Source organism: Calidris pugnax, unplaced genomic scaffold (genome assembly GCF_001431845.1).
Source record: "Calidris pugnax isolate Ruff unplaced genomic scaffold, ASM143184v1 scaffold5, whole genome shotgun sequence".
Taxonomy (NCBI): domain Eukaryota; kingdom Metazoa; phylum Chordata; class Aves; order Charadriiformes; family Scolopacidae; genus Calidris; species Calidris pugnax.
In genome coordinates, this window is record NW_015090814.1 from 3,398,963 (window position 1) to 3,426,442 (window position 27,480).

Sequence of the window (27,480 nt, forward strand, 5' to 3'; positions counted from 1 at the left end):
TTGTCCTACACAAGCTTAGAGCAACTGAAGTGAAGTGTTTCCTGGCCAACCGCAATATCTAAGCACACAAAACTGGAAAAAGAAGTTACAAAAATGAAAAAAAAATCCCACACCATGATTGAGCTACGCCTGAAATTTGTCTTTTTTCTTGATAGTTGCTCATGCTTAATTTTGGTGAATTACTCCATCATCATGGAGGGGTTAAACCAACCAAAATTCACACTACTGGTAGCAACATCACCAGGCCTTTCGATTTCTAATTGTCCCTCAAATTACTGGTTGCAGGGGAATATCAAAAGCAGAAGCAATCTTCTTTTAACTAATGAAGTCAGAGGTATCCTGCACGCCACTATCCTCTTTTGGCAAAAACACAGTATTTCACTCCTGGCATTGTCCTGGAAGTGAGACAAAAAAATCCCATTTTTAGAATGCAAATCACTCCTCTTCAGCTCCGGTCCCTATTTGGGTAGTTTGGGTTTCATTTGACTCCCACTTCTCATCCTTCGCAATGTAAACAAAGCGTTCAGTGCTCATCTGGGAGATGTTACCTGTGTCCAGAGCACCACTTTGATTGCTGACTTGATTTTGCTTTATAAAGCACATAACAAGAAACATGTTTCTCCGCAGACATCTATTTATATTGCATCTTTCGGCTTGTCCTTGGCTGTGACACAGAGACAGTGCATGAAAACTGACAAACAGAAGACGGATAGCAGAGCAGACATTTTTTGGACTGAGCAAGTCCAGCTATCCTTTACTCACTGTCAGCTTTAGGAGACCTTATCATTTCATCTTCCATGGATACTGAAGGCTCCATGAGTGTCAGGACTCTTCTTTCCGCATCATTCCTCTGGAAGCACACCTTGGATTTCCACACTGGCCTCCACAGGCTAGCGAGTGGTGGTGATATTAATTGTTCTCCTATCCTCTTTGCTATCTCCGATGAGGTGTTGTTATCCCCACACATTACACATCAGCTACTGGATAAGAACGGATGAGCAGCTCAACCTGAGCCAGCAACGTGCGCTGGCAGCCCAGAAAGCCAACTGCACCTGGGTGCAGCAAAAGAAGCGTGGTCAGCAGGAAGAGGGAGAGGATTCTGCACCTCTGCTCTGCTCTGAAGAAGGAGAGGATTCTGCACCTCTGCTCTGCTCTGGTGAGACCCCACCTGGAGCACTGTGTCCCGCTCTGGAGCCTTCAGGACAAGAAAGACATGGACCTGTTGGAACGGGTCCAGAGGAGGCCATGAAGATGCTCTGAGGGCTGGAGCGCCTTTCCTATGAGGACAGGCTGAGAGAGTTGGGGGTGTTCAGCCTGGAGAAGAGAAGGCTCCAGGGAGACCTTAGAGCCCCTTCCAGTACCTAAAGGGGGCTACAGGGGAGATGGGGAGGGAGTCTTGATCAGGAAGTGGAGCCATAGGACGAGGGGGAACAGTTTTAAACTGAAAGAAGGGAGATTTAGATGAGATCTCAGGAAGAAATTCTTTGCTGTGAGGGTGGTGAGACACTGGAAGAGGTTGCCCAGAGAAGCTGTGGCTGCCCCATTCAAGGCCAGGCTGGATGGGGCTTTGTGCAACCTGGTCTGGTGGGAGGTGTCCCTGCCCAGGGCAGGGGGTTGGAACTGGATGATCTTGAAGGTCCCTTCCAACCCAAACCATTCTATGATTCTATGATTCCATATAGTATTATGTAGAGTGTACCAGTCAGTGCCAAAAAACATTTCTTTGCTGTGTGGGTGGTGGGATTTGCTAGGTGGGGGAAAGATTCGCCAGCTACCAAAACAAACAGATGCAGAAATCCTATAGAATGCCCTGAACACACAGCCATATAGTTGAACCTCAAAATTCAGCTGGTATCTTGAGGCCACAGGAAAAGAGATACACTTTAGAACCTGTCTGCAAACATAAATCTTCTCATCTCCTTTGCCTGAGCCTTGCAGAACTCTCTTTTCCTATCTATCAGGCAGCAGGTTGCCTTTAGCGCTTCCTTGGATGTTTTAAGCCCCTTGGTGATAAACAGAGCCCTGGTAGGATTTTTAGCAGGCACAGATGTGGGACCTGAAGACCACTTGCTCAGCATCACCCGCTGCTGCACTTGTGTGACTCTGGGTATCTGTTCTCCAGGATAGTGGTGGCTCCACAGATGCCCAATGAACACTCTTTCCCGGAATCTCACTGGAGGCACGAGCACCCAGACTCGCTTTCTATGAGAGGATATGGTATGTAAAAGCATACAGACAGCTCTCTTTTCCCAGAGGATGTAAACACATTATTGCTTTCTTTAACAAGTAAAGTATAAGAAATTATACTTTACTTAGTAAGTATTCTTTTTTTAACCACACCTTCTTTTTTCAACCTCACTTGTCCCATAGAAAGTATAAGAAATTATTAATTGTGACTACTTAGTAAGTATTCTTTTTTTAACCATACCTTCTTTTTTCAACCTCACTTGTCCCATAAAAGTCCCCGGGATTCAATTTGTGCTTAGGAAAGCCAACACTCGTTGAGTTTCCTTGGAGGCACTTTCTCTTTAAACCAAAGTGTAAAATACAGCTGAAGATAATACAAGTATCAGCTCTTACCTGGACACCTTCCAAGCTGCAGCAACCCTGAGCTCATTAGTCATGTCTCTAGGTTTTGGTCAGTATGGTGACGAAAAGTCAGCACAAAGCAGAAGGACAAATATTTTAAAAAAGATCTGTGTGCTGAGCTAAGAGAATTCAGGGCTTCCTCTCAAATTAAAAATGATGCAAATAGTTTTCCAGGAAGGCAAACATTTCATTGCTATAATCCTGCATAACGCAAGTGGTGTACACAAACCTCTGTTACCTTGCCAAGACAGAAACCAGAGCAGGGAGGTCTTTTCTGCACTAGTTCCATGTTTTCCTGAAGCTAGTTCTGTGCTTTTGGGAAGGCAGCCCGAGAGGAAAGGAGTCTCCTGCTTTTCCCCAGGAATACATTCATGGCTGCATAAATCTTATGCCGCTTTCTTTCCTATAAGCCACTGAAAGAAATCCCCAGCTTCTTTACACCACAGGGCTTAGCCTGGCTCATGCTTTGTAATTAAAGCCATTTTCCTGGGCAGTAGCCTCCAGTTGTTCCTCACTACTCTTTCATAAACAGGTCTTTAATTTCTTGTTCCTTTTAGCCCAAAAGGAAGATGCTTAGCGCTCTCATCAGGTCTGCGGTCATGTATCCATCACAAGAGATGATTGATGCTTGTCATTGAAAATAACTAGAATAACTACCATAATTTAAATTTAGTATCTGGAAAAAAATATTTATATGATTTATCTGTGTTATACCCCCTGAAGACAGTAATTTTGTTATGCTTTATTACCTAGCAATTCCACTGTTTATACTTACTGAGTTTTATACAGCAATACATGTGCCGAAGGTGGCCTTGTCCTTAACATCACTGTGAACAGATTTCTTTGAGAAATTTTGTCAGCTGTGAAGTTCAGAATATAACTACTGTTATGATGCCATCAGCTGAAATGCCTTGGCATTTCTGAGCCTCTTCCAAAAGGGAACGTGCAGTTGGTAACGCAAGCGGTGATGGTCTTTGCTCAGGGACTCCAAGATGTGTGGGTTTTCTGTTTACACCCACATGCTTGTGTATAGACACCTAAACACCCTAAGCAGCACTGAAACTCATTAGGTACGTTTACAATCAGAAACCTGACAAGAGAGGACAGAGAATAGAAGCAGAAACTACTCTAGTCTCACTAACGTTGTCAGAGATCTGACTATTCCAAAGCTTCATCACATTATGCATGAGAAACACAGTCACATATATGTATATACACAAACACCCCTCATGTGTACATATATAGTGTGCAACAAAGTGACATTTTAGGCTCCTTCTGGTGCATTTGCAAAGAATGAGGGAAGGAAGAAAGAATCCTGTTGATGCTGACACTTGTGGATAATTATAGTTGTGATGTATCTCACCTGGAAAGAGCAGAATGGCTCCTCTTAATGTCTTCACCCTTGCAAATATTTTCGGGATCAGGACTGATTTCATCCTCACTTGCTCCTGCCAATTAAGTTCCTTAATTGGCAGTCCTGACTGCAAATCTCCTTCAGCTGCTCCTTATGTGAAGCAAAATGATCTGGTGGCAATTAAGTGTGGGATTCTCTGTGCTTTCTAGAAGGACTTACAAGGTAGTCCTAGTTGCTGGTGCAGAGTAATTTAAGTTTTTGATTGAGCACATTAGTCATTTAATTGGCTCTAACTTTTCAGTATTTATTTGCTTTTCAGTGAGGCTGGTAAGAATAATTATGCCAATAAATTGGGATTGATTCATGGGATTGCAGCAGCCATAACACTGGCAGGAACAGAATGCCAACAATGCACAGCTTGAAGTTTTGAGTTTTGCAGATCTTTGTGGAGCTATAACACAGTAATGGTCTTGCCACTCTGCTTATGCTGGTATAATTTTACACTGCAGAAAAGAACTCGTAGGCTGTTCCTCAAGAGAGCTACTGAAGAAAAACTCATGCGCGATTACAAGGTAATTGAATATCCGTTCTCACAAGTACAGATGCCACTGGGCTAAGTATGTTTGAAAGATGTGGAACAGTCTTTAACAGACTAAAAAAATCCAACCAAATCCCTCGTTGTTTTTTTTTTTTTCTTATTACACTGTTTTTTTCTTTTTTTTTTAAACTCTTTTTTTTTTCTTATTAAACTATTTATTCCTTGGTTCATTTTGTAGTTGCTGCTGTGCTTCATGAGAAATGGAATAGTACTTTCTGGGTACTGATTCTGCCCTCACTGAAGCAATGGGGCTGTGCTGATGAATTTGTTGAGCTTGGACTCCAGCTTCCTCCCCAGTAAAAAAGGAAGAAGGTTCCTCCCATATCAGAAATCCCAGGTGTTCTGTGTCTTGTGAGAACAATGTACTCACTACCTGGGCTCCCCTGTTCTATTTTGCACCTTCCTGCTAAAGTTTTCCTGGAACAACGTTTTCTTTCTGAGCCCGACAAGTGGTTTGCAGACACATATTTTGATATATTGGTGAATAACCTCTCTTGTCACCTGGTGTTCCCTCTGTATCTGAAATATTCTGTGCGTATCTGACTGGAACCCTAACTATGAGTTGGGGTAAGATCTGGACTGAAGACTAAAGCATCTGGTTACATAAATATTTTTCCTGTAAAATGCACACAGCCCTGGCCACTGAGCTAAATCCTTCCTCCTACAAAGTAGGAATAGCTCCATTTGGGCTGACAGGATTTCTCACTGCGTTTTCAGATGGGCTTTTGTTCTCGGGAGCCCTTTTCAGCATTTGCCTACGGAGCTGTAAACTCTCAGATTTATAGCCAAGTGATCTTTTTTTCCCCTGTGAGATATTTTTCTGATTCCCTGAACTGCAATGACAGGATCAATTCAGGGATTACAATGGCTAAGCAGCTGCTGTAGGGGATAGAAAACAAACAAAAGGGAGTGGAGTTGAGGCTTCAAGGCCTGCTAGGCCGGCTCCTCCCAAAGTTAAAGAAGGGCCTGGTTGTGCCCAGGAATTTCTTTTGTAGAAGTTAATGAAGAATGAGTGGTCTAACTCCATTATGCCAGGAATGTTCACAGAGCAGTAGCTTCTTTGCTACCTATACAAACAGGGCCGATCCCAGTCAGGCGCATGTGATAAAAAGTGCTTGTAGGCAACCGATGGAGTAGAACTTATCAGCCGAGGCTCAAATGAAGTAGTGCTTTAAAAATAACGCTTACAAAGGAACATTCCAGAGCAGATAAACAGAATCTGCTGGGTCTGAGAACCTGAGCAAATCCTGGTTTCTCTGCAAAGCGCTTGGGAATGTGGCATTTGTTTCTGTCAGTCAGGTTCCAAGAGAATTAAAACCATAAAAGGGCTCATAAATCAGCGAAGGACTCCTCAAATTGCCTCCTAAACAAGAAAGAGCAGGAGACAATAGCAAATCATTGGAGAGGTGCATGAGGCAAAGGGACAAGGGATGGACAAGAGGAGCCCTGGGGGACAGAGAGTGAGCAGCTCTGTAAAACTCAGGTCACTGTAGTACTATCACCCTAAATATTTCTCTTTCATTTGTCGATTACTGTAATAATTTGCAAACTCCTAGTGTGAAACTGAACCTGGGAAAAGGTATTTCTGGTCTTAAAACACTGGGTCAGGAACAAAGACTTGTAGTATATCTATAAAAAGAGATTGCAACAGAGCATCTAAAATTTAAGATGAGTCCCTGTGATTGCATTAGAGCAGCAGCCAATCCAAATGCTGTGCCAGTGATCCACAGCTAGAAAAATAAACAACTCCATGAGTTTGTACTTGAATTGCTAAAGAATTTGCTGCATTTTAGTCTATCACAAGTATATGAAAAATATTCCGTAACACTACTTTGCAATGTACTTGTCATCTTACAGGAAAGTTGGAGGAGGACCTCCACCATCATTTAGCCCTGTCACACTCACCGTCACATCTGCTCCAGTGGTCTTTGGCACAGGGACTGTGTAAAAGGTGTTCAAAGGTGTGGGGTGGTGCTGCTGGTGGGATCTTATTTGTCTTCCCCACAGAAACTGAAAGAAACTTGATGTAGGAACATGCTGGTGACAAGAGAGATGTACTGATGGCATCTCCCAGCTGCTACTAGTACCTAAGGAGGGGCCTACAGGAGAGATGGGGAGGGACTCTATCAGGGTGGGGAGCCATAGGACAAGGGGGAACAGTTTTAAACAGAAAGAGAGGAGATTTAGATGAGATCTCAGGAAGAAATTCTTTCCTGTGAGAGTGTTGAGGCACTGGAAGAGGTTGCCCAGAGAAGCTGTGGCTGCCCCATCCCTGGAGGGGTTCAAGGCCAGGCTGGATGGGGCCTTGAGCAACCTGGTCTGGTGGGAGGTGTCCCTGCCCAGGGCAGGGGGGTGGGAACTGGATGATCTTGAAGGTCCCTTCCAACCCAAACAATTCTATGATGCTATGAGTTTATTGGTTGAATACATGCAAGTTTAAGCAGCTTTACGGAACTCACAGCAAAAAAGTTTTAGTCTGTAGGGCTGGCTATTTTTACTGGCAGTGCAGGTCTACATGCTATGTTCACCCCATCAGGGAAAAAAGCAATATTTTGTCACCTACAAGTCAATGGAACCGACCAATGAAGGAATCAATTTATAATAATGATTAATAACAAAGCACTGTGGGCAAAGGAGCTACAGACCAAAGCTAATTTATGGAAATTACTCAGCAAGTGATTATGACTAATGTGATTTGCCTTGAGGCAATTCATGAACCAAAAGTTAAATGTGTGGAATGAAACATTCATTATCCATTATTCACTCAGTATAGGCAATGGCATTTGTACTGTAGCAGAGCCCAGACACTTCAGTCAGTCTTCAGGGGCTTATTACACTAAGCGTTATATGGACTTCTTTTTTCCTTAAAAAAAAAAAGGGACAAATAACCCTCCTAAGGAGCTCCAGATGCTAAGTTTAAAAAGTCTGAAGGGACTACACTTTCTGTAAAAGTGGTTGACCTTACAGCTCAGGTATTGGTAGAAGAGCAGTCCTGTTTGAAAGTTTTTCATGTGCACTTCACATCCAGCTTCTTCTGTGAGCCTTTGAAACGGATTCAAAGGAGGTGTAAAACCAATTCTTAAACCAATCCCGGTTTTCTGACTCTAAAATGTAAACATCCAAAGTGCAGTACTTGTAATTGTAGCAATTTGTATATCTCTGTTGACCCCCCCTGTTCACACCTCTGTCATTTATTAGGCATGGTGTGTTAAGACAGCAACAGGACTCTATATCTGGACTGTTTGTTGCTCATTTTTTCTGGTGCACTGCCTTCTGATTTCTCCTAAGCACTTTATCAGCATTGTGCTTAAAGAATCAAGTTTAAAAAAACTGAATGTAAGCCCACTGTCGGTTGAGTTTCCAACTCTGGAAGTCTGAGGGCGGGGGAAAGACAGAGGAGACTGACACGGAGACTTAAAAAATTGCCCAACTCTAAATACGTGGTTCTTCAGAGGGACTGATGCCTTGCAGCTGCAACTGAATTTGCTGGTATTGTGAGTATTTGGCACTTGTAAGAAGTGTCATTGTTGATCCACTCCTTCACGGGTGAATAACTTGACTTTTTTTTTTTTTTTTGGGTGGGAAGATAACGATAATTTAATGTTAAACATATCCATTACTTGTTAGCCCCCTAGGTGCCTTTTTCCGTCTGACCCCATGTAGATGGGCAGGGAAGCAGCTGCAGATGGAAGAACCCTAAGACCTGAAATGCAGCCAAACCCAGCCTGTTTTCATTAAACTGGGTGTCAGTACTTTCTCTCTCTTTTTTTGAATCTTCCCTTCAACCTCCTCAGCTTACTACCTCATCAGAATCAATCACTTTCTAATTAACTAGTCAGATTCCGATGCAGTTTGCCAAAATTTTATTATCCTGCTCTCGGAGTTATAGCACGCAATCGTTTATTCAAGTTCCTACTGCTCCCACTTTGATGGAACTGGGTGAAGGAATCTCTCTCTGGGAGCCTAAGGGAGCTCTGTAATGAGAAGCAGTTACAGGAAGGTGAGTAACCCTTTTGCTTCGCAGGGTTTGCAATACGAGGAGAAAGGGAAAAACACATGTGCTCCCTCTTTATGTTCCAGCATCCAGGGGGAAGAAATTAATGCAAAAACCAGCTTCCACATGTATTTCTTGGGTTTATGGTTAGCTTTTTCTTTTTTTTTTCCTAATTGGGAGTAAAACAGTTATTCTTTTGAGGGTATTACACTAACATTCACAGTTGATGGTCAGGCCCTTAGTGCTGCAGAAATAAATACAGGACAATATTCTTCAGGACAATTGGGCATTACAGTACAAAGTGCTATAATACATGGCACTGTGACACTGCCCCTGTTGAACGTTTAAAATTCCTCTTGTGACATGTGTACAGGCTGGATGCCTTGAGAATGGGATTTACAAAAGATAGCATCTTGAGGGGGAACTAATATAACACAGCAAACGCTGAGGTGATGAAGGGAGTCCCAGCCTTCCTACTTAAAGCTAGGGAGGAATCAATGCCTTGGCTGCTGGAGTTTTCACAGCAATGAGCCTTCTCCTGGGCTGAGGTACCTAAGGCAGCTCCGTCCACTTTCTTAAGAAATGGCAGCAAGAAATCTTCCTCATAACTGAAAGATGAAATAATTGTCAGGAGGGCATAAGAGCTCTTAGAATCATAGAATCATCTAGGTTGGAAAGGACCTTAAAGGTCATCTAGTCCAACCATCAACCTAACTCCGACCCCAAAAACAAATAAACAAACAAAAAACCAAAAACCAAAAAAACCAAAAAACCCCAAAAACCCCACCACAAAACAAAATACAAAAACATACCACTAAACCATATTCCTGAGGACCAAACATCTTCTAACATCTTAATTCTGTTCGATTTGGTATGTGGACTGAGATTTGATTCACTTGTACCCCAGATGTTAACTATTGGAGTAGAAAATTATATGCACCTTCACGCTTCGTGTCAGTGAGAACACAATCATTTACATGTGGCTTCAACAACAGAGACACACAGCACAGATTGCTGAATAGTTTGCTGGAGCTGAAGGCAGTGAGCAGCCCAGAGGTTTGGCATGTGCTCCATGGCTTTGGTACCACTGGTGTTTTGCTGTGACCCTAAATTACCAACGTCTTCCTTCATCTATGTCCATGCACTCTTTCCAGCCAGACACAAAGGAAGGCTTGAGTTTGCTGTGACAAATGACCCGAGCTTCTGCCTGTGCTGCCTGTAAGGCTGCCCATCAAACTCCTGTACCATCGTAGGGACAGGGACAAGCCAACTGTTGCCCGCTGGGCTCGAGCAGAGTATGAGCTAACATGAGGAAAAGGCAGAGCCTGGGAATTGTGGTCAGTTCTTGGAGCAAACTCAGCATGGTGAAGTTGATATTTCCCTGGTTCTCCTCTGGTTAGGCTCCGTTTTGGAGACTCTTAATGAGGCTTGTCCCTCACCCAGTGCCTGAGGGCAGTAAATGTGTATGGTGTGGTCCTTTCCATGCTGTTGCAGGGGCCAAAGACCTGGCCTACAGGTACTCCTCATCCTGATCATGGGCCACCACTGCTGTGGAGGGACTGCCTGCGGCTTTGTTAGTGGTGCCAGCAAAGCAGCACCCTGCAGAGTGCTCTTGTGCTGCCCTGCTACAGCAGCACCTTTGCTTTTCATTTATATCTGCAGGAAAAAGCCAGGGAAGAAAGTTTTTGTCTTGCTGGTCAGTCTCGTAGATGCTCTCTCAACTGCCTCTAGATAATTACTCTGCCAGAGAGATTCTCAAACCGAAGCAGCTTCCTTGTTCCTGTTCCTGGGTATGTGTTCACATCTTGAATTAACTCAGTGTTTTAAATAAAACCATCAGCCAGATAATGAAGCATGTAGCTATGTAGGCTAGCAAGAAGTGGAAGAGTGAAAAAAAGCAAATTTGCAAGCGTGGCACCTATATTATTTTAAGGCAGTAAGTGTTTCTTGTTAAAATTGTCAGGCATGATGAATCTAATTCCTACGCTATTTTATTGGGAAATTAGGAATTTAATGGGCAAAGGCTGCTTTTCACAGTCTAAAATAGCTTGAAGTAAAGTGCAAAATGAAAGGTATATCAGTTAACCCACTGCAGTCTTCAACAAAGATCAGAAAGAGAAGATGAAAATAATCGAACTCACCTTAAGCCTGTTGAATGCAGCCCTCAGGATCTGCGTTTGCTTCTCGTTCTCGGGAACAACTCGTATGACTTTATCACTGCCAATAACAACAGAACATGGAATTGACAGGTTAAGGCTCTTTGTCGCAACGCAACAGTAAATCAGGTTCAGGTGGCTGCCGCACTTGTCCTCCTTTTCAGCATCTGCAGGATGCTGGGTGAACTGGAGCCCTGCTTGAAACTTGCACTTCCATAGAAATTATTTGCTCTTTACAGACTGGGGTGTCAGCTTGACCCTCCATTTCTATGTAAATGCTTTTTGCTCATTCCTTTTAATGTAAACCATTCAGGCTGACATCTTCCATACTGAATACCTGCCTCAAATCAAAACGATTATTTTTTTTTTTTTTTTCCAAAACAAATACTCTGTTTCAGAGGTCAAGATTAGGTAAGATGCATTGCTTTTATACATTTAAACATTTAATAGGTTTTGAAGAATCCGGTATTCTGATGCGTTAAAGAGGGGACTTGACTTTAGAGGAGAGGTGACCTTCATATTGAGGGCATGGTTTTCACTTTACCCATTAAAGCTTGCACAAATTTGGTGAAGTAAACAGCTGCTCATACATGCTCAAGAAGGTTCTAGGTAATCACAGCTCATTTTATGCACTTTCTTCAGCAAATCTGACCGAACATAACTCTGCAAAGAGGAAACAAGAAACTGAATTGCTGATCATTCAATTGCCACCATCCATGTCATGAACTATGGCAGGAAATCTTGAAAATATAGGGGGTGATCATGTAACTAAGAGGTCAGCATCATAATCCATACACCAAAGGGCAGAAATAAATTTGCATCGTCAATGCCAATTCTGGCCTTTTCCTACATTTTGCGTTTTTGAATGTGTACTGTTGATAATTAGTACTTCTCCTCTTCCAAGAGACCTTGGAGGTTCTACAGTTCCATCCACTAGCCAGAACCCTTTGAAAAAAATTTCTTTATCTCCTCATTATCTGTCCCTGCCCATGGCAGGGGGGTTGGAACTGGATGATCTTTAAGGTCCCTTCCAACTCTAACCATTCTATGATTCTTTGATAATACTGATGTACCCGGAGATGTGGACCTCAGTCCGTTCTGCTTGGCTGCTGTTGACCTTACTTGACAAATGGTCTATGCCTAAGAAGGAAGATTTCTGAGCCCACTCTTGTTATAATTTGGCAGCTCTAAAATTTTAGGGGAAATTACTACGCTTCCAAGCTTAATTTAACCTCTTGTACAGGAACTTACAGAGAAAGGAATAAACCTCTTAGCTTACTACAACTGCTGCATCTTTTCAAGGAAAATCGGTGTTTTTAATTTATCATACATACAATAGTAATATTCTTTCCCATTACTCATTTCTTTCAGAGTATTAAATTGCTATTAAGAAGGAAACGGGTAAAAAGAAGTAATGATTGTCCAGGACATGTGAAAGTGAACTAACTAATAAAGATTCATTGGACATTTCTGGAAGGGTTGGGGCAGCTGACACATAAAAACCAGATTTTAATGAAGTAAATAGCTAAGCATGTGTTACGCAGCTGTAATGGAATTTTGAAGAAATGGATATCACTTAAGTACAGTTTTGAATTAATACACATCACTCCAAACTGCCTTGGATTAGCTCAGCAACTCTGTCTTTTCCAATGTGATGAAAGACCTGCCTTTAGAGAGGAAAATATTGGTGCTGTGACAGATTGATCACTTGACGTGTTGTTGGGAAATGCCTCAAGCTGTGGCTGGGTCTGCTGCTGGAGAGCTCGTAGCAAGCATTTAGCATACCTGGTACTGTCAGTATTTTATGAAAAGGCGATTAAGCCATTATGACAAGGCAGTTTTACTTTTTGTGCATGCAAGATGCAGGAATACACGGAATTCCTGCGGCCTATCTGCTAACACCCCCTTCTGTAGGCTAGCCAGCTGGTGGATAATCATTATATGTCCTTCAAAAAAGCACAGCTACCAAATCCGGCTTTACTCTTGATACCTACTAGTCAAATAACATAGTCCTAAGGTTACTTTTTAGCTTTACAGCTTTCCTAGTCACTACTAAAGAAATTAAACGATTCCCTTAAACACTATGCAATACCCATTGGATTTAGGGTAGGAATCCAAAAGCCTACCCAGTACTTAAGAGCCAACAAAAAAATCTACCGGGTCACAGACTAATGTGGCTGATAAATGGCAGCCATACCCCAAACACTCAGAGCCACCCCCTAGAGAGGTCCCCTGCCATCCCTCATGTCTAGCTGTCGAGGAGAAAGCAGTAAGTGATCATGTAGACATCTAGGGAAAGTTGTGTTGCCTGCAGCCATGTGTCAGCTCTCTGCTGATTTATGTAGGCAAGGTTATTTTTCTAACCATACTGTCTCTAAATTTTTTTTTTTAATGTCTTTTTTTTTTAAATCCTTAAACAGCAAGATGGGATATATTTTGTAGACATTAATATGGAACTTCACATCAATGAGGACAAACTTTCAATTTACCCTTACAAGCTAGGCTAATGGAATTTAAAGCTAGGAATCAGTGAGATCATTTGAATTTTTAAAGCTAGGACTTAGTGAGATCATTTCAATTCTGTGTAAACACAGTTGAAAGCCTTTGCAAAGAGCAATACACAAGCTTTATGGAATGAACTGACCAGATGAGAGCAGTGAGCAAAGAGTAGAAGCTGGACCACTGGTGTCCCCAGGGACAGCCTTGTGAATGAGCAAACTGGGTGACCAGCTGTTGGCTAGCACTCACATGAAATGGCTTTGGGTTTTTTCCATCGTTACCTCCTTATATTTTCAAGAACAGCATGAAAAATGACAAAGCTGCTTTTGAAACACAGAATATGCTGCATGGGCCTGGGAAGTGTGATATTCCCTGCCGCCAATGGGGACTAAAACCAATTGGTTTATTTCCTTGGCTCTTTTCATTTACTTTTTTCCATTTACTTCATAGTTTTACTTGTCTATGAACAGAACAGATGGATCCAATGAAACCATTCTGCAGCACATATACAACTTCTTTACTGATGGAATTAGTTGTTCTCATGAAACTTTCCTGCTGAAGTCACACGGCATGAACTGCATTTATGGAAATTCTTCATTTCCTTCCAGAAAATGCTTCTTATTGTCTTATTTTCCTGACTAATCCGAACCTTAATCAGGTCTCTCCTCTCCCATGGAATTCAATAAAAGTATGTTTACAAAGGCTTTACATGTATTTTAAACACAGTGTGAGGAACGATACGTTATAAATCAAATACCTATAGAAAATAGATCTGCATTTACAACCCTCCATTCCTAGTGGTAGATGAGGGATTATAGTTCTTGAGAATAAGCAGCCATAGCTGCTGCACTTAAGTGATTCATTAAGGTTCGGGAGCTAGTTACACACTGGAAGACACATCTGAGAAAAGCTACAGCATGAAAGCCTCTCCTCAACTCCTAATATGCCACCAGATATAATTTCTGATGAAAGATCAACTGCTTCATTCCTGTTTCTCAGCTAAACTCTTCTGCCAGTCAAAATGTTAAGAAATATTCAAACATTTATTTTTTGTCTCTCTTCATTACTGGGATGAAGAGTTTCAACTGGAGACTCAACACTGTTACGAAAATTACTTAAGTAAAGTTGGACTCCTTCCTGAGACCTGATGGAGACAGCTGGAAAGGGAACTTTGCAAAACTTCCTGAGCTCTGCTGTAGGGTTTTCTGTATTACAGCAGATGCTGATCCAAAGCAGAGCGCCCCATTTGTATTTTCTAGATAGCATTATATATAATTTCTGCCTTTTAGTTATTTAAGCAGGAAAACTGATGTTATTCCTGGTATAAGGAAAAGCTAGCTTATCTATAATTTTGAATGAAAAAGATTTTCTTGGGTAATGTAGGGCAAAATGCTGAGGAAGCCAAATACACTATTGCATGATATTTATCAGTATAGCGCAGATGAATTCTCTGAAAAGTCAATTTATATGCGTGTTGCTCGCTAATTCCCAGGCATGGCACATCTGAGCTCGATAGATGTCTTTTAGGTACAAAAAGGGTTTTCTACTTTACCCAGGCAGGAACTTTTAGGGACTAAACCAATGCTAGATGTGGAATGCTCGCTGCTTTACTGCTATATGCTATAGAGTGCTTTATGCGCTCTTCCTTTAAACAGCTTCATTCCAGAGACAGATGGTCTGGAAAGGTGAATGTCTGCAGAAATTCCAGTTTTTGTTCCAACTAAGGAGCAATGCTTTTCCAAGCAAAGTTGGCCTCCGATGACTCGTGAACATCACATGTAGAGCCGTCTAGCTCAAACACAGAAAGTGAGAACAGGTTGCTTTAGTGCATGTCTGTCTCAGGGGAAAAAATAAGGTGTGTGGATGGTAATGGATACCACCTTGTTCCACCAAGCATCACCCCGTTGTATGCAAATGGAAGAGGGAAAGAAAGCAGTTACTGAGGGCACAAAACGAAATAAGAAGTAACAAGACAAATACAAACTTAAGAGAGACAAAGAGGCCAAATTAAGGAAGTAGATGAGAAGGAGATCTGGAGCTAAGCAGGGTGAAGGTATGCAAAATCTTGGGAGGTGCCCATTTTGACCCAAGGAGGAGGCTGCAGAAGTCCACTTAAATGAAACACTGTGCTTACACATTTGAGTCTACTTCCTAAGACACGTGTTATAATAACATGTTTGCACGAAACAGCTGATGATTGTTTAGCTTGGATGTAATCCTTCCAGTGACATATTATGTCAAGCACAGCTACTTTTAAAGAAAGGGCCATCATCAGTCCAGTAACAGAGATAATTGAAAGAAGCTTCTGCTATTACCTCAGCCCCTTCTTTATTCCCATGGCTCATATATTTCTCCAGTTCTGTGCTTTGTAAGGAAGCGATGAGTAGATGGTGATGCTGCCAAGCCTGGCCAGGATCCTTTATCTGTCCATCTGGGTGCTTTCCTGCCCAAACAGGAAAGCTTCTCCCCACCATCCCTCTTCATCCTGACTCCAGAGGCATGTTGGACTTCTGTGGCCAGATGAGCTGGCTCTACTCTCCTGACTATGTTGTGGCAATCAAGCCCAGGGCTGCCTAGCCAGTGTCTCTGAACAGACCTGATTACAGCAGTTGCGTATATTTTTAACCCTTTTCCCATTCTTGACCCTTCCTTTCACCAGGCTTGTGCCTTGCTTTCTCCGTTCATCTCCTCTCAAGGAAACAAGTCAGCCCTAATCACTTTTTCCCAATTGGTCTCAGCTTTGCTACATCTGTACCCAAATTTGTATTTCTCTGTAATCACAGCCTCATATGGTATTACTGATATAGTTATGTATGGTTATTGTTGGTCCCAAAATGTCATCAATATTCCCCTTCAATTACCTGGGAAATTCAACCATTTCTCACATAACTCCCTCTTTCCCTCCTGGAAGACTCAGCTATTTTTGAATTTATTAATACCAGATTTTCAAAAGTCTATTTTGGGACAGACAAACTAAATATAAGACCTGACCAAGACTTCAATTATGACTAGACTGTTATCATTAGGATCACAGAATCATAGAATTGCCTGGGTTGGAAAGTACCTTTCAGATCATCGAGTCCAACCATCAACCTAACACTGAAAAGAATTGTCACTAAACCATGTCTCTAAGCACCTTGTCTACCCGGCTTTTAAATACCGCCAGGGATGGTGCCTCAACCACTTCCCTGGGCAGCCCATTCCAAGGTTTAATAACCCTTTCCATGTAAAATTTTTTCCTAACCTCCAATCTGAACCTCCCCTGCTGCAACTTGAGACCGTTTCCTCTTGTCCCATGGCCTGTTCCTTGGGAGAAGAGACCGACCCCCCCTGGCTACACCCTCCTTTCAGGGAGTTGGAGAGAGCGAGAAGGTCTCCCCTCAGCCTCCTTTTCTCCAGGTTGAAGACCCCCAGCTCCCTCAGCTGCTCCTCATAAGACTTATTCTCCAGAACCCTCCTAGTTCTTTTAATCCACAGAATCACAGAATGGTAGGGGACCTCTTGAGAACATCCAGTCCACCCCCCCACTAAAGCAGGATCCCTCTGCTTATTTCAGTCATTAAGTCCACCAATTTATTTCTAATACACATCTAGAACCTTCCTTAAATAACTCAAGAAAATAATTTGGGCGTAAAGAAAAACTCTTTGTGTTTTTGTGGGTAATGACAACTCAAGGCACAGAGAAAGAGGGATAAATGAAGCTATTCCTGTTGCTGAATGGGACAAAGTCTGGAAATATTTGGCTATCTCCAACAGGCAATCTCTTGAGCTTAATTTAACACCTTGATCCTCAAGCTCTGATGAATGTATAAAGGCTTTCAGCACTAGCAGGAGGAAGTCTGTACTCATTACTGTACTTGGCACAGAAACACAAATAACTAGTAAGTGTGTGAGCTTGTAAGTGTATGCAAAAGAGATCAGAGGAATTGTCTCATACATATTTTAAAAAGTAAATGTCAGGATGGTGAGCTTAGTTTTAATTTAGGACTCATCATTAGTGTTTTCTATGTATTTATTCATTTATGCAAGTTACAGCAAGAAGGATGAAAATATTTATGGAGTAAAAAAAAATAATGTTATGGCGTGAAATACTGTTGCATTGAGATGTCTGTAGCATGCTAAGTTTCCCCAAACTGTTCCGTCATGACTTATTACCCAGTTAGCTACCACAGAGGGATTTTGTACTTTAATTAATGGAAAGCAACACCTTTAATCTCCCTGCACAGATAAAGGTCAAACCAGACACACACCCCCACAGGTCTGCAGGAGGACAGGATCCATAGATTTAGAAGCTGGGGAATATACTAAATGTACCGAGTGTGGTAAGAAAAATCCTAGTAAACATCTCTTTTTTTGCCGGTGTTACTGCAGTTGGCTGAGTAATTCCATTGAGTTCTAGGGATTTACCTCCCCTTGCTGGATTAAGCAAGAAAAAAACAGCAGGCTTTTTTTTTTCCATGACGGTTATGGAAAACTTATCAGTTATTTCTGTGTTTAATGTACGGGTAATAGACACTGGAGCACTGAACTTTTCATAAACTCAGTATGCTATTTGGAAGAAGAAATTGCAAATTTGCAAGCAGCAAGCCCAGGAACAATTATACACCATGTTAACTGCTAAATCCTACAACAGCAGACGACTGGGAGTCTCACAGGGAGCCCTCTTATTTTCCCCACTGGGACACGAACAAGGTGATGGTGCTGACCTGAGTTGGCAGAACTTTGTGCCCAGGTGGAGTGTCTGTGACAGTGGGGACAAGGAGAGTCCCTCAGCAGGGGAACACCTTGCACACCCAGACCAAGGTGAAATGGTATTTTCAAATTTGTCCCCAAACAGTCCTTACGGCAGGGCAGGGGAACACCTCGCACACTCAGACCAAGGTGAAAGGGTATTTGCAAATTTGTCCCCAAACAGTCCTTACGGCAGAATATCTTCCCATCAGCTGAAAATGATACTGCAGGAGAGGAGTGCATTAAAAATATATAAAGCAGATATGTAAGATAGAGTATTTTTATTAAAAATGCCGGACAATGCCTGCAGTATGAAGTATTATTTTTACTAACTCTAACAGAGTTTTAATGTTGAAATTTTTTTAACTTTCAGATAAAGGTCAGATTTTTTTTTTAATGTGAGAGTTCAAAACAGCATTTTGGAACTAGATGTAGAACCACAAAGAGAAACCTCATGACTCACAGCATGTCCTGTCTTGAGAACCACTTTTCCATGGTAATGAATTTATAGACAAGCTTTAGAAACCTTCCAGGCGGGACATTTTAAACACGCTATAGGCAATCCTGCTTCAGCAGAGGAGTTGGACTAGATGATCTCTATGGTCCCTTCCAACTCTAAAATTCAGTGAAATTCAGTGAAGAAGAAAACAATTATCCAGCTGCTCCACACAGCTTTACGAATGCATATAGTTTTTTTTTGTTTGTACATACATTTAAGCTAGTTTCAGGCTCGTTAACTTATTGCCTGAGCCCTTTTGTTTGGAAATATGGGGTTTACATCCTTTTTATACCTCATTCCATATATTTTTCATATCATAGGAGTTAGGTGACACTCTGCCCAAAGGGAGGAACTGGTGCCACCAGCCTGGGTGTGTGCAGCCTGTCCTCCCTGCCGTACTCCCTGCCCACGGGCCAGCAGCTATTCAGGTGACTGCCTGCAGTCTTCTTCTGTTGATACTTTGTCAAAAGCATCAATAAGACAGCCAAGAATAAAGACAGAAAATATATGTTGATGTTTCAGTGGAACATCAACAAATCTAGGACCTGCATGTAAATATACATGTCACCTTAATAGTACTCCTAATGGCCTGCAGGATCTGAACATAAGGAGCTATTTGTATGTATCAGCGGATTTAAAAAAAACAACAGCCAAAAAGCGTGTGTAATGTGATAATCTCTTCTTCTTCATCACTTATTTATAGGCTGTGAAAATCAGCACAATAGCCACGTAGAAGCATCTTTGCTTTGGTAACCTCTGTTTGGAACACACTGTACTTTATTTGGATATTTGTTAGGGAAGGGGAAAAGTGTGTTGGCTTTTTGTTTTAAAAGTAGAATAGTAGAATCATAGAGTGTGTTAGGTTGGAAGGGACCTTTAAAGGTCATCTAGTCCAACCCCCCTGCCATGGGCAGGGACATCCTTAACTAGATCAGATTGCTCAGAGCTTCATCAAACCTGACCACAGCAGAGGTGCTCCAGCTCTCTGAGCATCCTTGTGGCCCTCCGCTGGACCAGCTTCAACAGTTTCATGTGTGGTTTTGAGCATCAATAAGGGCCATTCGGATGCACCCATGGAAAGCCTGGGGTCACCTGTACTTAGGAGCTGGGGTGTGGAAGCCAACCAGACTCACTTTGCTGGACACGGGGCTCCCTTCATATAGGCTGTGCAAGACTCCCAATGCCTAGCCCATCAGGATACTACATTTTATCCTTCTCATGCATTTTTATAGCCACAAATTTAGGTTCTGACCTGGCACAAGGTTTCCCAGGGGCAGACCACCCGTGCAACACTGCGAGGAGTGGAATTGACATTTGTGTTGGCTGGTGACCTGTTAACATGGGCTGCCATACATTTTACTGTTCATTCAGCTAGATCCAGCCTGTTTCAGTTTTCAGTGTGGAAAGCGAAAGCTTAAAAAAAAACCAACAACCCCAAAAAACCTGACAAGTAATGTAGAATAAGTGAAAGGGAAGAATTAAAGCGGAGAAGCTTCCTGGCCAGGCTGCCCAGAAGATGAGAGGTGGCCCAAGCTCTGCCCACGATGTGGTTGCAGGTGCTTCTCGGGGCAGGGCATTTCCTCCAGGGGTATTTACTATTTTCTACATAGTATTCTACATATATATATCTAGATATTCTAGTATTTTCTCATGAAAGGCCCTGGCTAGGCACGTAAGACAGCCTTAAGCCCTAATGATGTTGTAATACATACATCACAGTTTGCACATACTTAATTGTGTGTCTTGATAAAAAGACTTCAGGATGCTAAATTTGAACGTGTTTATAGTGGTTCACAAGTTTGCAGTCTCATTTAACAGCTGGCAACGAATGGGAAAGAAGTGTATAACACAGTCACACATATAAACAAGGTAGCTATGAATAATTTGATAGGTCTGAATCTTTGAACTTAGTCTGGATATGCATATATGCAATCTGACTCTCCTTTGATATGATTTTTAAAAACGAATTCTTTTCTTCTTATTCCTCATGGCACAAACCAGCCCTGAGTATCTCACCCAAAGCTGCTATCCTATCATTGAAAAATGGAACCTATAGTGCTGAAGAAAACCACAGCACTCCAAATGCAGAATATTATTTAAGAAACAAAATCAAACTGAAGGCTTGGGGAGGGAAATAATGAATATTTTAGTGGCAATGAAATTATTTATTCTCTGAAGACAGCTCCTGTAAGGCAACTGCACCAGCCATTAAGGCAATTATATTCTGCCATTTTTGTAAGCTGCTTGAGAAATAATTTTTCTCCACTGGATTAGTACTATATCAGTTCTCTACAAAATCACTTTTGACTTAAGGGAATATTGGAGATACACGTTGCATAATTACAGAGGTAAAATCTTGGGATTTACTTCTTTATTGCATTAATAGCTGTTTGGGTGGGACGACTTGGAATCCTGCAGAAACCTCTGTGCCTCTTCATTTGCTGATATCCTGAGCTCAGAGGACGCCATAGTAAGATTTCCCTAAGCAGAAGGGTGGTTAAGTCTGCTTGTGGTTAAGATAATAATGTTTAGCTTAACTGCACCTATCTAGCTTGTAATTTCAGCAAAATTGAAAATGAGGCCAACTCCACCGGTCTTCTCTGGGCAGGACTAACACTCCTGTAACTTCTAGCAGAGCGCTGTCAACAGACAGAATAATTTTGTTGTCTCGTGACAGTCTGAAGGTACACAGGAGATGGGGTTTGTAGGTGTCAAATAAAACATTGCCCCTTTCTGCCAACACGAGTTCATGAACAGACCAGCCACAAACCCCAGTTCTGACTTGCTGAGAGGAAGGACTTTGTGAAAAGAATGACTAGGGGCAGGTATCTTGGCAAAGCACCGCCTGAATAGCTGTCCTCGTGTTCACAGCACCTGTGTCACAGGCCCAGGTCCATTCCACATCGTGCCAGGCCATCTTACACAGCCCACAGCCAGAGATGGGCAGCTCGAGACTATTGAGACTGCTCAAGATGTGAATCACCCTCTGGAAGTCCCCTCTCCATCATCTACCCGGTGAAATATTCACAGAAGAAACAATACACTATAGAGCACAATATATTTAAGCTGTTCTATGTTCTCTTCCTCTGGCATCTTTACCTTAGGGCTATTTGTCTTATCGCCTTTTTCCTCCCTTTAAGGAATTCCAAACTTGCTGTTCTGTGATTCCAGGGATATGACTGCTTTGAGCATTTTGTTTTGAGCTTCGCACACTAACCTAACCACGCCACACATTCTGACACACTTCCTTCAATCTGCTGAGAATGGCTTTTATTCCTGGTCCTCATTAACTCAAGATAAAGGTATATTTTTAAAATAAGGGTTAACAGCCAATAAGCCAATTAACAGGTCTTGGTGAGGCTATTTACCTAACCAAAGTGAGGTAAACGCTTCACCAAGGAGTAAATGCAGTCCGTATATTATAGCTGTGTTGTGAGGCTGCTATTTAACTCCTTGGCAATCTGTGTTTATGACTGTAAGGAGAGAGATTTATATTGCATATTTAAATAATAAACTGCTGCTTAAAATATCTTCCAAAAAGGACTTGGTGTTCTTTTCTTTTTTGTTGGTCTTAATACACATTGTTTTATTCACGTCAATGGAGTTACGCCTGCTTGCATAAACTGAGAATCTGCCCTGGAGTTTTCCTATCTGCTGACATCTGTGATGTGCAGATGTTAGGGCAAAAATGTTTATGGCAGGACATTTATTGCCCTGCAATTCCTAAGTTCGTTATTGGTACTCATTTCAAAGATACCTGCCTTGCATGAGCAAATAAATCTTTGTGCACTACAGCCCTCACAGCAACATTTTCAATCCTGATGGCCTTCCTTTTTCTTTTCTGTTTAAAAATACCGTGATTGTAGGGTGAGTTAGATGTAGTATCCCACACAGCTGCTAACGCTGAGGTTCTCCCCATGATTTGTTTGTTTGGGTTTTTTTTGTTGTTTTATTTTTTGAGGTTGGACTCGATGATCTCAGAGGTCCCTTCCAACCATGGTGATTCTGTGATAGCAGAAGGCTTACTGAGCTGAAGTACATTGGAATAATAGTCTACACCTGGCACACCATTTGACAATGATGACAATTTTGGGTGCGCAGGAAATGACGGGAGATTCCAGAAACTTTCCCATTCTACATGGAAAGAAAATGAAAACATTTCTATTTTAAATCCAACAGAAAGACTCAGTAGGCCAGAATAGCATGAATATAAATCAGGCAGCGCATGAAAACTCCTGTTTATGTGCCTGGTCTTAATGACATAGTGAAGGGAGTTTACCATGTCACAGGAACCTCCCAAGTACAGTGTATTTTAAGGACTTGTTTTCGTTTTGTTTTCAGTGCTCAGTTTTAGTTTGAAACTTCTGATGGGCTGTTCTCTTCCTCTGTGGAGGACAAGGGTTCTAGGATTGGGAATCATCCATCCTAATGCAGTCCACATGAAACCTGTAGAAGAGAATGCTCCAGGGAGACCTTAGAGCCCCTTCCAGTCCCTAAAGGGGGCTCCAGGAGAGATGGGGAGGAACTCTGGATCAGGGAGGGGAGCCATAGGATGAGGTGGAGTGGTTTTAAACTGAAAGAGAGGAGATTTAGATGAGATCTCGGGAAGAAATTCTTTGCTGTGAGGGTGGTGAGACACTGGAAGAGGTTGCCCAGAGAAGCTGTGGCTGCCCCATCCCTGGACGGGTTCAATGCCAGGCTGGATGGGGTTTGGAGCTGTGGGTCTGGGTCTGGGTCTGTCGGCCCAGGATCGAAGGACTCTCCTGAGAGACTCTCCTCTGCACCGCAGGTGTTGTCTGCGGGTGGCGGTGGTGGGGCAGAAGGACTCGTTAGGCTCTCCTCAGAGTTCTTTTCTGTCTCTTTGCGGAGCTCTGCTAGGGCTTCAGATACCACCCGCCACACTACTAAGTGTTGAGCTGCAGCTTGATCTATCCCTGCTGCCGCGTCCCAAAGCTTTTCACCAATTTGCTCCCACACCTCTTTTTCAAGGGTGCCGGTCTCGGGATAGCCTGGAACATTTTTTCGTACCCAGTCTAAGAAAGTTATTAAGGACAGGGTAGGTACAGATCTTTTTTGAGCTTTTAAAATACACTGCAATACTTCTAGGTTCTTTTGCTGCTCTGTGGGCAGTGTGCTTCCCTGCTCCTCTCTCAGCAGAATGTTCCCCATAGTTCCCGATCGCTCACCTCTGTCCTGCAGAAGGCAATGAGCCGGCGGTGAAGAAATCCTCGAGGTAATCCCTGGTTCCATCGGGCTACGCTACCCGTCCGGACGGCTTTCCGTCTCCTGATTAATGCCCCACGTTGGGCGCCATTTGTAGCGTATGAAGGCACGGACCCCGGTCGGTGATACAACCAGAATCGTTTATTATAACCAACAAGCAGCTTATATAGTACCAGTGTCTATTCTTTCCCAACCGACACTCCCCTGCAACCCCCCAATTGCCAGGCAGGTGGAATTCCCCTCCATCAGTCAGGGGCGCCAGGCCTTGTTTACAGGTCCTGTTTTCAGGTCCGGAGATGCTTAAGGGCCATCTTCTGCCATTGTTCCTGCTTCTTCTCCTGGTCTCTGCTTCTTCCACAATCCTGTTAACCCCTTGTTCTCCCACATGTAGCAACCTGGTCTGGTGGGAGGTGTCCCTGCCCATGGCAGGGGCATTGGAACTCAATGGTCTTTAAGGTCCCTTCCAACCCAAACCATTCTATGATTCTATAAATAAGGAGTAACTGTCTTACAACTTCTCATAAAAGAGGCTCTAGCAAGATTAGTGACAATTAGTGATGATTAGGTTACATTATGAATGTTGGACTATTGCAAATGACTTTGTAGCCTGTTCCTAACAGATCCATATAGCTGTGCTTATGCATGGCAATTACCTATTTTATATGGTCTGTTCATAGAGGCATAAACTGCTTGTAGTGAGCGCTCCAATAAAGCCCTTCAGATCTGCCCATTTGCCAGAGCAAAAAACCCCGTCTGCTTTTATACCTCATTTTTCACATTTAGCTCATCTATCACATTGAGCATTTTGATTTTGTGAAAATGGTGAAAAGTCAAGCTAGTCTTCTCTAAATCCTTTTCTGGTAAAGACAAATGTTTGCAAGCTGTACAGGAGAATAAATTACAGAAGGTTGTTAGAGCATCTTCTTTTCATTATCTTTTTACAGGAACAGTAAAGATGATGTTATTAAATCTTATTAATATTGTAAAAAGATCCAATATAAATATTAAAATAATTAATAAATTAATAAATATTAATTTTTTTTAAAAATGGTAGATTTCAAAATTTTTAATACCACTTAACTGGGAAATTGTTTCCAGTAAAAGTGACCAATGCAAGGAAGTAGGAGATTAAAATGTTAGCATCAAAGTGATGTCAGTAGAAGCTGGGTAAGGCAGTTGCAGCACAACAATAAAACACTGCTGAAAAACGTGAAAGAAAAAGGAGAAAAACAGTGATTTTTTTCTTTGTTTTGGTAAACACAAAACTCTGAGGCAGCATGTTAGCTCGAGGAGTACAGTCCTGAACATTAAGGAACACACAGTGAATGACTGAATGTACAAACAAGAATTAAATGAAGGACTAGCACACTACAGACCTAGTGAAGTGTCCAGCATCCCTGTACGAAGGACCACACTGCAGGAGCCTCAGACATCTGCAGCAGTCCCACCTGCCGTGACCAGAGCCAGTTTCTTGCCTCCAGTAACTGTTTCTGCCATGGTGCCTACGGCAGGACACTTGCCTTTCACTTTGTTTAATGCCACAAGTACTTTAATTTCCTAAAATGTCTCTTGATGTGCTTCTGGAAGGCACACACAATGTAAATTTGTTTTGAGGTTCTCTGAATGTTCGCATGGATTGAAAGGTATTTACCTTTTCCACAGCATCTCAAGAAGAACTCTCTATTTTCATAGAATCATAGAATGGATTGGGTTGAAAGAAACATTAAAGATCATCCAGTTCCACCCCCCTGCCATGGGCAGGGACACCTCCCACCAGACCAGGTTGCTCCAAGCCCCATCCAGCCTGGCCTTGAACCCCTCCAGGGATGGGGCAGCCACAGCTTCTCTGGGCAACCTCTTCCAGTGTCTCACCACCCTCACAGGAGAGAATTTCTTCCTGAGATCTCATCTCAATCTCCTCTCTTTCAGTTTAAAACTGTTACGCCCTCATCCTATGGCTCCAGTCCCTGATCAAGAGTCCCTCCCCATCTCTCCAGGAGCCCCCTTTAGGTATTGGAAGGGGCTCCCCCTTAGCAACTGGAATTACCAACACAACAGCCTTCAGCGTACAGGTCCCAACAAACAGTATGTGGCAATGTCTTATATTGACTACATTTGGTTCTACAGTTATCACGTCTCGGCCACAAAGCAAAGGAGTGGAGAAATTTATCTAGTACAAATACATTCCTGGTACAGGGCGGGCAATGACTTCATTTTGAGGCAATACAAATCTGATTACAAGGGGAAAGTATTCTTCTGAAAAAAGTGCCAACGGCTGACTAAAGCTTTTAGAAAATGTACAAAGAAAGGAATGCTAAATTGCTCTGGATGGAAGCTACTCCCCATTATACCCACAAATTACTAAAACAACTGATCACAAATACAGCAATTTCATATTTTCCTTCAAGACACTGCAGAGTTTGCAGTCCTTCTATCAACGATAAACGATGGAGATTAAGAAGAAACCTTTGCTGCAGGCGCACTATTTAACAGCTGCAGTGTTTCACACACCTTATTCTTTAGGTGTTAGTGCTGGGAGGGGGACAGAAGCTACATAACACACTTTATTTCAGATCAGATGCACGCTTCCTAAGGGAGCCCGAGTGTGCCCTCTCACCAATATGCTGTTTGCACCATGACACAGGCTGAGTGTGCACGTCACACGATGGACCAGCCTGAGGGTGCATGAACGGGATCGAAAGTGACCTGAGAGATGGAGGTATTTAAAAGATGGGTAGATGTGGTGAACGTGACCTGAGAGATGGGGGTATTTAAAAGACAGGTAGATGTGGTGCTGAGGGATATGGTTTAGTGATGGGTCTTGGCAGCGCTAGGTTGAGGGTTGGACTCCATGATCTGAAAGGTCCCTTCCAATCCAGGCAATTCTATGATCCTGTGCCCTTGGGGTGCATGTAATGTGCCCCAACCACAAACAGGCTTTCAGCCCATGGGATCAGACCAGCCCATCCAAAGCAACTCCCAACCACTCAGTGTGGTGAAGGGCTGGTCTTCAGCACCAGCTGGTCCAGTTTCATCGGCAGGTCTACACAGCAACACAGACATAACCTGAAAGGACAGCTATTTTGACTCAATACAAGTCATCCTGCCTTCTGATGAGAGAGATTTTATGATCAGACTTTTGCCATAATTGAGGTAAATCCCGATTTGCCAATAACTACTAGGGAAATTTATTTATTTCCAGAGAAACAGTATGAAGGCAGTCAATCTATTTAGATTCTAGAATATTTTTATTAAAATATATTTTAAATGCCTCTGCTGCCTCTTTTTTGGGGGGTCAGTGAAAGCATGGAAAAGCTTTTGCAGAAATTTCTAGTATGTTGAAGACAAATTTCATCAAAAAACACCCAGAGTAATTTCTGTTTTTACCAGCTCTACTTGACAGATGTTTTCTGCCTACAGGGGCACAACGTTACACAAGTGTTGAGATCTGAATGTTATCAAAGTCGGTGCATACTTAAAATGTGTAAAATAAGCTTTCTTGGTTCCACATTAGACTCTTACATGAAATATTACAGTTTTAGGCAAGTGCCAATGAAACCAAAGCACTCATCTTCAAAACTTCTCCATAAAATATTTTAATGATCCAGCTACGCATGAACATAGCTTTCTAAAGGTCTTTTGCAAAACCATAAATTCACTGTTCTTACAGATTTTAGAATCTCATTAGCCTAACTTTTAAAATTAAGTGCTGTAAAAGTTTAACTACTAACTCTGATGCTTCCAGCTTCTTTCTTCTTTTCAGTATTCATGTTTAGCTGTTTTTGAGTAACATATAAATGTCAGCCTTAAATTAGGAAGTACTTTGTCTGAGCCAAC

The 27,480-nt window shown here is 42.3% G+C and overlaps 1 protein-coding gene across 2 annotated transcripts in view; it reads right to left on the bottom strand.

The window, feature by feature from the left end:
• Nucleotides 1–27,480, bottom strand: part of CPA6 (carboxypeptidase A6) — an 85,923-nt gene that overhangs the window by 37,739 nt on the left and 20,704 nt on the right. For both annotated transcript variants that reach the window (XM_014939588.1, XM_014939589.1), the window contains exon 2: nt 10,677–10,752. In XM_014939588.1, the coding sequence (XP_014795074.1) occupies nt 10,677–10,752 (76 nt within the window). The remainder of the gene's footprint in view (nt 1–10,676; nt 10,753–27,480) is intronic.